This window comes from Galleria mellonella, unplaced genomic scaffold (assembly GCF_026898425.1).
Source record: "Galleria mellonella isolate WM207_F2 unplaced genomic scaffold, CSIRO_AGI_GalMel_v1 utg159, whole genome shotgun sequence".
Taxonomy (NCBI): domain Eukaryota; kingdom Metazoa; phylum Arthropoda; class Insecta; order Lepidoptera; family Pyralidae; genus Galleria; species Galleria mellonella.
In genome coordinates this window covers 1,844,738-1,856,925 of record NW_026442004.1, presented here as the reverse complement: position 1 = coordinate 1,856,925, position 12,188 = coordinate 1,844,738, and the positions used below count along the sequence as shown (strand labels likewise).

General features: G+C 30.1%; 1 protein-coding gene across 1 annotated transcript in view; it reads left to right on the top strand.

Annotated features, from left to right (window-relative positions):
- The window catches only part of LOC113519060 (peroxidase), a 38,689-nt gene that overhangs the window by 19,711 nt on the left and 6,790 nt on the right, over positions 1 to 12,188 (top strand). The window contains exons 3-7 of the mRNA XM_052892609.1: positions 2,414 to 2,490; positions 2,576 to 2,666; positions 8,296 to 8,487; positions 9,001 to 9,197; positions 10,085 to 10,258. Coding sequence (XP_052748569.1) covers positions 2,414 to 2,490; positions 2,576 to 2,666; positions 8,296 to 8,487; positions 9,001 to 9,197; positions 10,085 to 10,258 — 731 coding nt within the window. The remainder of the gene's footprint in view (positions 1 to 2,413; positions 2,491 to 2,575; positions 2,667 to 8,295; positions 8,488 to 9,000; positions 9,198 to 10,084; positions 10,259 to 12,188) is intronic.

Below are 12,188 nucleotides of genomic sequence, written 5' to 3'. Positions count from 1 at the left end.
TCCGAGTTAAGTTAATAAACTTTTATTCTTCTGGTTTCAATCTCTCTACATATAGATTAGAATTTGTCGATTTGAAATAGGAAATTAGTGACCAAAATTAAATATATGAAACTGGCTGACCCCGCTAACTTTGTATCGCCTAACAGACGATTCTTTAATTTTTTAGTTTTTTTAATACTTATTCTACTATTCAGGACGCTGGGTCAGCTAGTTAGATAAAAAAAAAGATAGTTAATAAGTCGACAATTACATTATGTCAAAAAATAAAAATTATAAAACACGCCGTGCCACATCACTCAATTATTTTGCCTTCCCGGAATACTAACACTTGAACTTTAGGGTATGGTATTAAAGTTCAAATTGACTTTTAAGTATTATTACGAATCATTTGTATGGGAGCATAGAAAAGTGTTATTTTTAGTCTTTTTCAGGCAATTTTTAAATTTTTTCTCTCCATAAGAACCATCCTCGTACTTCAAGGAATATTCTAAAAAAATAATTAGTGACATCGGTTCAGCTGCTCTCAAGATTTACGCTTAGCAACATATTCAGCGTTTCATTTTTATATTATTGATAATATAAAATTTATATAAACAACGTACTCATACATTGTTTTTTTTTTTTAATCAGTAGGCTTTTACCTTAGATTACATAGATAGAGTCTTGAGTCTTAAAAACGGGTCAACTTTTTGTAAGCTAATTATAAAATTAGCTGACTCGTTTTTTTTTATTAGTGTTCTACATACGTACGCATACAATGTACTCGTATCTTGAAGTATTATTTAATAAATAAAATGAGTGTTTATGCATTAAAAAGATGCAGAAATTATAAGCCAAAATAAATATAGAAGTTATAAAGAAATCATTTATAACTATTTATCACGCAACATTGTATGAAAATGTTGTCCCGCTTTTCTCGAAGCATTTATTTGGAGACACTTTATCTATAAATTCTAAGGCTTTTATTTATATCGCTATATATAGAAATAACTGATTTATTTATTAAGTTATCAAAATCTTTCGTCAAGATTGAATTTTTTTCTAAAAAGATATTAATTGCATTGAATATTAATAAAACGGAAAAATGAACTATGAAAATACAATTGAAAGAAATAGTTGCTTGTTATATTTACTGGTCAAAATTACGATCACAGGATAATCTGACCTTGACATTGATCTCTTCTAATAGATTGTACCATGAATACAAATCAAAAACATATTTTAAATTGAATGGTGTAATCTTGGTTAAGGTCAAAGTTACGGCCAAAAGATGGCCTAAGCTCAGGGCCTTTGCATTGACTTTAACTATGAGTATAAATACTATTTGAATCTCAAATAATGCTTTTGAATAGAATTCCTTCACTAAACAGTATCGTTTATTGATCATTTAAAATTAAAAGTGATCGTACTGACGAGTGTGATATTAAAATTGAGTAATCTTACTTATATTCTAAGTATAGCCATATATTAAACACGTAGTATGTAGTCGAACAGTAAACAATTTCTCTTTGTTTATTTTTCAATATAAATAAGTACGAAATGTCTACCTTATTTTTAGGGAAGAAAGTAGACACATTCCAAACAAGTGTGGCAAAACTTGTGGCAAAGTGTGGCAAAATTTATATTCACATCAAAATCAAACTATAATCTGTTCTATAGTAATATAAACCGGGATATGTTTGCTCTGGTAGTACATGCATACTAAATTTTATAATGATTCACCAATCACTATAAAATTTGGTATACACGTACCTTTTATCCAGGTTGGTGAACTTCTCCCGGTCACGCGAACCATGTCGCGTGTAAAAACTATTGTTATTACAATGCAGTTTACTATTTTATTGAGCAATTGTAAGTAATGGGGTAAATGTAGCTGTTAAGTTGCTAGAGATAAGAAACAAGCAAACTCACTTTCACATTTATTACATTAGTAAGGATTGAACAGAAAACATACTAACTATGCGTCTCTGAAATGGATGGATGAGTGCTTACAAAATTGCAGACACCAGTTAATAATTAATAAACCTTCACATTATTCTGAGGTGTGTATATAATATAGATATGTTTGTCACTCATGAACCTTTAGCCTAAGATAATAAAACGATGTAGGCCGTGAGGTCAATTGCCCTAATGTTACTCACAGTCACGACCTAAATATTTTGCCTTGGTGCGAACTGTGAGGTGTTAATATACTAGCTATAACCCATATCTTTGCTTGCGTGGATTTAAAATAACAAGTATCATAGATATTTGAAAAATATAGCTACCTCTATATCAATTATTAATCATTCTTTTTTATTTACCAATCTTTACCAACCATCTTTACCAACTTCTAGATTTAACGTATTGATACTAAATTTATATGAAGTTAAAAATTTCGTTGAATTTATATTTAATTTTTTTTTTGTTTCAGTGGCTATGAAGGACAACATACGTGTATCACCTATGAAGCAGTCAACCAAGCTTACTTGGAAGCTAGAAACCGAATTGGTTAGTATTTCGCTTATGATTGCATTAGTATTATAAATATATACGAACTTGTTATTCCTAATTAAAATGCTTGTGTTTTTTACAGTGGTGGCTCAACCAAAAGGCGATTGGAAAGCTGAAGACTTTGCAAGTGTCGGCGAACTCTTATTGGATATCTCGATCAACTTAGCACGGATGTGAGTCAATTATCTTTTGTTTAGAAACTAATACATTTACTGGTATTATTATTGTCTGCAAAATAAATTGAAACTCTTGAATTAGAATTAATAAATAATTACCGACTTCATTACTTTCCATATTTATATATATTTATTCTAAATTTAAAAAAGTGAAGGTCCACTAAGCAACCTGGACGATATTGCAGTAATACTGTAATATTTCTACCATATTCATAGAAAATTCCATTAACTGAATATTAGTATGTACTTAATACCATTCGCTTTCACGATTCGCTGTCACAGTAACGATTTAGTTCGAAAGAAAGAGTCTAAATCTCCAATAAATGAATAGATATCGCATGTTGAACGACTTCTTGAGCTACTTTATCTATAAGTCTATAATACTAAATTTATAGACCCTGGACCCTTTTATTAAAATTTTTATTAAAAAAAGAATTTCATGTACGGTTGTTAATATGTGACGTGTTACACGAAATTACAAGTATTGTATGACGAAACACAAAAATGTTTTGTTAAAATATAAACCTACTTACATTTTAACCACATAGCTGTTTGTATCTTGCAATAGGTGTACTATTAATTATACACGAATTTAATCTTAATTAAAATTTTCTAATTAGATACAGAATAATTATATCAAGCTATTAGGTAGGTATCTACATTACTTATTTACTTACCAACAGATACATAATTTAAAATAGATACATATTGCAGATGTTGAGTAATAAAATGCAATATGAACGCTCTGCATGGTGATAAGATTGCATCGATGTTAAAGCAAACATAACCCAATGACATTCAGTTGAACAATAAACTTTTATTAAACTTCGCTCTATATCCGACCTTGCATAACGCGGCGTGTTCTCATTATCCTTTTGGGTTGATATGAACAGATTAACAATGGTTGATCAGTTAGAAAGGCTCCCAAGGCTGGCTGGTCATCTGATCACACGAAGCCAAGTTCTTTTGTCTTCTTAATTTATTCACGGACAATGAACCACTCACGACGCGGAAAACTAAACATGAATGAGCATCACGCAGTGAATGTGACAGGTTGCAAACGGTTACCATTATAGAATAATAACAGCGATTATAGTCTAGTTCGATATGCACTATTTCGATTAATTTAAGATAAGATTACGTTATGTTAGTTGTTTAACACTTTAGTAACACATCAGTAGGCACTATTTATATAGAGATACAAATAGTATGAGCTGCTAATATACAATATTACTATTATACAAACCACAATATATACAGAAGAGCAAGTAACTTATTTAATATGAATAGATGAGAAAATCAAAGGCCTAATTTTCAACTTAATACTTAGTAAAAGGCCGGCAGCACACCTGCAATGCCTTTGGTGTTGTGAGTGATCATGAGCGGCGGTAGTCACTAACCATCAGGTGAGCCGCATGCTCGTTTGCCCCGTGTTGTAAAAAAAAGTAAGGTCAAAAGTATAATTTTATGATTTATGTGTTATACTAATTAAAATCATAACAGATATACAATACGAAAGTGAATTGATGTAGACACAAGAGGAAAGATAGTAAGCTATTTTAATCACATAGAATATGATCATATACCATATTCTATTCAAGAGACAAACAAAATTCTCCGCAACTGAATTCTAGAAAGTGCATGAAGCAAGAAATGTATGTAAAGATGGAGACTTTTGAGGATAGAGAACCGAGTGGTGCTCTCTAATACACACTACTACACACTACACTACACTACAAGAATTGAGTATAAATAGATTAATAGACAAAACCAAAACAATAATAATATTATTATAATGATAATTATCATAATGTCTCCCCTAGCACCTGCACCTTATAATTTCACAAAATTTGTATATATATATATATATATATATATATATATATATATATATATATATATATATATATATATATATGTATATATAATTGCACATGCACAATCCAACATATCATATCCTCTCTCAATTTACATTTACACTTTAAAAGAAATTATTCTTTCACTGTCGTACACGAACATGGTCTGGCGATTGCCAGATTGATACGCAAATTCTACTTAGTGCTCGAGTACTCAATTTACTTTAATTCTTTCTTACTAAAATCATAACATAATGTCAACTTTTTTTACTTTGATCAGACATAGAGAATTTCCCAACTTTAATCCAAATATAGATTTAAGTGTATGATTTTAATTAATATTATTTTTAACATCATATTATTAACAAGTAATTTTAAGTTTCTCTCTAAGTTTTTATACAATAAATGCTAAATATATACTTAATTAATTTTTTGCACATGGTGTACAAGAGCCCTTGATCTTAAAATCTGGTATCCGTCGTTTACAGGCTGTGCACTGACCTTTTTAAGTGAACGGAATACGTAAATGTCATCTCCGTCCACTCATTAGCGTAACTGAAGTACTAGTTTCTGAATCAGTGTCAGTGACTCAGAAACCGACAGCCGGAAACATGTCATGAAGTAACTACTGCGTTTAATGTAGTGGTTTAGTTCCTCGTCTATTCAATATACCTACCTATTCAAAAACATAAATTACTATGTATGAAGCATATTGAAAAGACAAAGCCATTAGGCGTAACGATTAAATAAAAGATAAATGATCTTAACAGATGGAGAATTTAAATGAAGATTATGTGTAACGTATGCCAGCTAAATAGTGAAGGGCGTGTGGGTCACGGCATATATTTAAAAATAGATTAAAACATACTACGTTAGTCCCATAAGAGTCATGATAGTTACCACTTTTTATCACATGCAGGACTATTATATATTTGTGATAAATTTCTCACATTTTTTTTCGGAAATATATTATTTCACTGATTATACTTTTAGTCTTTGTATTTCCTAACAATTTGTTCTATATTAATGACTAATTACATTACATTATTATAACTATGCAATTGGATACATACAATATTCTACATAAATTGCAAATGCCAAACTGCTCAAGGTTAATGTTCGTCATATAATTATATTAGGTAAGTCTATCATAACTTGAACTATATTCAAATAATTTATTTCACGTAGGTAACGCGCTTATCGTTGCATATCATCGCGAAGGTCACCGCATAGAATTCAATTTTACTTGTCTTTACATGATTGACATATCTAGGTCGCGACTACACTGATACTGATATTGATACATATTGTTGTATTATAACATGACATACGGTACGGCTTCTGTATAATGTCAATGATACGGGCGTCTAAACAAGCAATACATAATTATTTGCACATTGTAAATCATTGACATTACATTATAAAATATTAATTTGTATATTTTCTATCTATAGTAACGTTTCACAACGGGTCCCTTACAAAATAAACAAGATTATTAAGCGCTAACGGTTTCTAACCATCTCTCACTTTGGTCCATTTTCACAATTCATCTCACACATATTTCATAAACTCGTCTTTTTAAGACGGAACAAAAATTTATATGCATCAATCAAATTAACATAATATCTCAGTTTTCCACCGATATTTTCCTATAAATTAAATAACTCTCGGACCATAGGTAAGTACTAACTAGTTATGTAACTTTTAGTGAGATTAAATAAAAAAACCAAACGTCAAATCATGTAAAGATCAAAAGTCACTAGGTAATCTCAAGTAACTTGCTCTACAAACGACTACGTAATAATACTGTAATGGCAACTTTGAAGTACGAATATATACCTACCTGCTTGGTAATAAAATTATTACTTGCGCAATAAAAAACCTACACGACACGTGGTGAGAAGTATACTTTTCTAAATTTCATTTATATTAACATAAAATTCTCATTTGAATGCATCGATTGACTCATAAAATAATGCTTTTGTAGGGTTATGGGTAAAGTGATTAAGAATGCTGTTATATAATAATTAAGATAAGCTACAAGTGCTTTGCATTCAGTCGACGCTTTCAAAACTATTCTTGCATAACTAAGCAGAACGTTATTAACCCTCTTCTATTCTTTTCATGGCCTAAAAATGGTATCTTCATTGGTCAAGCGCCTTTTTAACTGTTTACTACTGTTTATGCACTGAAATTATTTCGAAACTATGAACGAAATCTCGTGACCGTTAAGCTCTTAAAACAAAGTCACGTATTGTCTAATACGGTGATAAAGCGATTATTTTATAGCTCTAAATTTATGTATCAAATAAAGGTATATGATAGATAATTAGATAGATAGATAATTTATTTGCATAACTTACAGCACACAAACAAAAGACACAAAAGCAATGTGAAAAAAGATAAAAAAGATACATGTACAAAAGATTAAAAAAAAAAAAAAAAAAACCAAAAACAAAATCAGAATGCATAATAATTTTTTTTTTTTCTTCATTTTGCCACAGTTTGGCCACAACTACTTTTTGTTTATGAGCAAAACACTGATATTCTGTTGTGACCAAAAATGAAACTAAAAAAAAAAAATAAAAAAAAAAAGAAATATAGATCAAATACATAGTGACCGTTTTAGAAGAAGGGTAGTCTTAATTTCTATCAAAGCACAAAACAAAATGAATACCCAAATTATACAAATACAACTAGTTACATAAAAGCATATTAAAGAGGCAACAGCAGTGATAAAGACGATTATTTTATACAGAAAAGTAATAAGACTAAAATATGAGAGAAAAAATGGGTAAGAATCAATTTAAACACAGCAATATAAATAAAATAGACTAATAATCATAATAATAATTAAATCCTTATAATATAAAAAAGATAAACGTAAATATCAAATATGAGTGATATATTGTTTAAGCATCAAAGATATAAAAAAAGATATTGTATATATATGTATATATATGATGTATATCTATTATAAAAAGATATAAAAATTATTGTAATTCTATTATTATTATGTTTGTATTGTAATCAGCAAGTTTGCCTTTATTATTTATTTGTACGTAAACATCAATTCAATGATATCTTATTTGTCAAATTTTAAATAAAAATGTTTATAGATGAGTTTAATAAATAAAGGCGTGAGGTGGTACAATCATAATCTTTTAGACTTCTTAAAAAAACTTACAAATTCTCACGAGAACAAGAAACAACAAACCCCACGCGGACGAAGCCGCAAGAAATACCTTTAGTGAATATTTTAAAACTATATATAAAATAAAGCATATCAATTATAAATGAATCATCTAAAAAATAAAAATATATGTATATGTATGTATATAAACTATACTATTTTGAACTTGTTCATAAATAATCCAAATATCACTCACTAATGCAGTCCTTATGTAGTAGAGTAATAAGTGTTATAAGTAAATATCGAGTAATAAATATAATGCATTACGTCTACAACATATAATAATAATAAACCTTGGCATTTTTAAATTCATTATCAAATTGTAACTAATATTATTTATATTTACCAATAAAGTATTATTTAATGCTGATTGCATACATATGGATTAATCTCTCCCGATTTTTTATTTAAATGTTGATATATATCATGTACATATATTTGTACATAAATAAATTATTAAAAATTAACATTGATTAAATAGTTTTGTTTGAATGATTGATAAATCATCACATTTACAAACGTATATACCGATTACAAATGTCAGAAGATGGTTTACTAAAAGTACTGTTTTCTACAGATACGGATTAACTTACGAAGAAATCGAAAAAGGCCTACCCCTGATCGACACTTCACGAACACTTATCCGAGAAGTATGCCCCCCAGTATTCTCACACGTCGAATGCAGAGCTGGTAAATACAGAAGATTCGATGGACTTTGCACTAACCTTCAACATCCAACTTGGGGTGCAACTATGGCGCCCTTCCAGAGGTAAGTCATAAATGTCATGACATTTACCCATGAAATTTTAAATAATAACTTTTAAAGTATAATATTTATATGTACCTGAGAGAGACGTTGTACAAAAGTTGATGCATTAGTACCTCTGTCTGTTCCATGTTTCTACCATGAGGCAGCTGTGCTTACATAGCTGGAAACAAATCTTAGTTCTCAGGAACAGCAACATAGAGTACACTATGATGCACTTGGAGTACCATAAGCATCATAGTATGTTTTAGGGTGTCCAGTGTCCATCAAACAAGCCATCAGCTAGTTTGCCATTCTAAGTATCCAAAAAAAGCATGTATTTTTGTAGTTAATGTTTTTTTTTTTAATTATTAATTGAACGAAATAGGAGTAAAATGAAAGATTCATTATTATTGAACCCCTGTTCTTTCTCCCTCCGTGGATAAGTAATAGTAAAAACACTATATGCCCTTTTATGAGAGAATTTAAAATAACGAAATAAAAAAAAATAATTGAATAATTTTGAAATGTTATCAGATTGATCGGCCCACTATTTTCTGACGGCATCAATGCTCCGCGTATCTCGCACACTGGTCGCGACCTCCCACTCTCGAGGGTGGTCTCGCGCACCATGCACCCTGATGAAGGCTTCCATGATCACGCTGGTACCGTGATGGTCATCGCCTGGGGCCAGTTTATGGATCACGATTACACACTTACTGGCACACCGCTTGGTAAGCTATAACCAAAGTTTAAATGAATTTATTGTATATAGATGTAAATAGTTGAGTTATAGTATTATATATTATATGTATTATATTATTGTATTATTTTTAGTATCTTAATATATATATATATATATATATAAATTTTTAATAACATTAAATTTTATACTTTGATACTACATGTAGTTATTATTTTATACTAACTACTATTACAATTACGCATAGGAAATCCAAAACTTGTAACTCATTACTTTTAATTACTATTCACTTTCATACTTTACTTTCTAATTGCAAGTATAAATAACATCAAGTTGCGAATAAGCAAAAAGTGTGGTCAAATTAATTTTATATATGCGGTTATATATTCACCAAGATATTTCTAATGGACAAACTCGATAACGCAACATTAATTTCATGAATAAATCCACTAACAAACAATATATTGTACATGGAGGATAGCAATGCGGATCTATCATGTTGTACATTATCTGACAACGTCGTGGACTACTGAGCAACGTTGCTAAATATTTTGAATACTCTTTGTTTGTGTTGATGTCTTGAATAAATTTCATTATCTCAACTATATAATACTATTTAAAATACTTATACTTTGTCCTAGTGTATGTATTATATTATATATACACACGATCGATTTTAAAGCCATGTTTGTGTCAGCTATTTTAAAATCAATGTGAATCACTGAATGAACTACAGGATTTTAATACTTCTATGACCTTGGTGCTGTAGCTGTTTAATGCACTGCCTCACCTTTCGATGGTACCATATTCAATCTCCTTGCTTTGCTTAATTTGAAATTAGATGACGCTGTGTAATATATAAATAAATAAAATGTGTTCAGTAGCACTTATTTGTAATTTTTATTATCCTACTCGCAGATCCCGTTAACCGGAATGATCCCGAAGAATGCTGCAAGCGACCCCCACATTTAAAACATCCATACTGCAATGAAATCCGAGTACCTGATGATGACTACTTCTACCGTTTGTTCGGAGTGAAATGCATTGACTTCGTGAGAGGTTTCCCTTCACCGCGCCCAGGATGCAGATTGGGTAAGTTCCAATAACTACCAAATAAAATTATAAAGTACTCTTATTTAGCTATTTAAAAAATTGTATAGTGCAGTGATTTATGTACCTTTTATCCTGATTTGTAAAATCGCAATGATTAGGAGTTCAAATTTGACTAATACAAAAAAAAAAATTGTATTAATTTTTAAATTTTTACTTACTCTTTGTGAAGAATTAATCCTAGTTACGACGATTTAAATACTCTCAGAAATATTTACATTATCCCGAATTTTTATTCATAATATACATGGTAATGGAATAGTAACCTTGCCTACGCTAACGGTATGCGCCAGCGGGGCACCAGTGAATGGTGATAGTTTCCAGGGGTGGGGGGTGCACGTGGAGGTCGACTTGACAGGATATATTGCTATCAATGCAACTGGTAGTCCGCATTAATGTGTGATGCATGTCAAGAGCTACATTCACTCCCGATAAATACTTTTCATTACCCCATCTGAGATTACAGTTACGAAAATATAAAAGGCAAAGGTATTCTCTCCAATTCCCGTGATAATTTCGAGAAATCTTTTTTTACTTACATAAGAAATAATAAAAAAAAATCAAATACAAAATACGATGCTATACGTATACCAACCTAGTATTTGTTCTTCAGTGTTGAAACTTTTATTAAGCAGATTTCAACACCATCACGTTGAGTTTGTACATAAATACCTATTTAAAATGTTTTTCAAGTATCCTATCTTTTGTGTAATAATTGTTTTCTCATTGAGAAACAATCTTCATTACAAGTAACACAGTAACTCTTTCATTTTTACATAAACTAACTAAAATATTTTAAACAAAAAGGGACACCAGTGGTTCTTTTATCATTTCTGTCTGTCTATTATGTAGGTTACTAGAAGTCGGTATAAAAAACTCGATCTTCATTAATGCTATTGAAACAAATATTGATCGCAAAATTCTGACTTAACCACTAAAATTGTTATAAAATAAAACCACCTTTTCACTTAATTTTAAATTCTGAAATAATGAAATTCAATCACGTACTGTGAGTCGACCTGTCAACAGACGTCATGTGGATAGTTAAGCAACCGCAGCCGAACACTTTGCGGTTGCTTTACGACATTTTATACATAATTCGAATCTACTGATACATGAGACTTCGATAATGTACACCTTGTGTTCTGTTTACTCAACTTTATTAATTTTTTGATGTATTAATAATTATTATTTTTGACATAAAATAATCACCGGCTAATTTTTATTCACTCGCGTCGGAATCGAAATTCGTATCTACCTATACCGAAAAGTTTGCCTGTACTGAATCTATATAAAAAAAAACTTTACATTAGAAATTAGTAATCGAATAAGTGATCAATTAATCATATTAGTAAATAATGAAAAAAAACAATTATCTAATAATAACAATTAAATTAAAAATCGTACTAATAATATTTAAATTGAAAAATTTGTAGAGATGTTGGATATTTATTATTCAATCACACTAAATGTATTTGAATAAAATTTAGAATATACACATAGACAGACCTAACGAAATTAAGACATAAAATACTTATATCCTAATTCAAGCGAGCAAAGCTGCGTGATTTAACTAGTATCAAATATAGAATGATTGACATATGAACACGATTTCCGTATAACATAATATAATCCGGTCACAGAATAGCCGGCCCTCGACCTTTGAACCATCTTCTAAAGAGAGGGAAAGTGAACCGCGACGGTTACGTGCGCAGTTCCCAGCTTGCGCAATCTAGTGCAAAACATTCGTCGACACTGGTCGCCACTTCTGTTAAACACATATAAATTAATTCATGCATTTCTCTCATATTCAACATGTGGGAGAAATTTAATTCTCATTCTGATAATATTGAAATTCAAAAAATATCCATTCATTAACTGACTGTTTATTCGGTGATGATAAGTCCGTAAT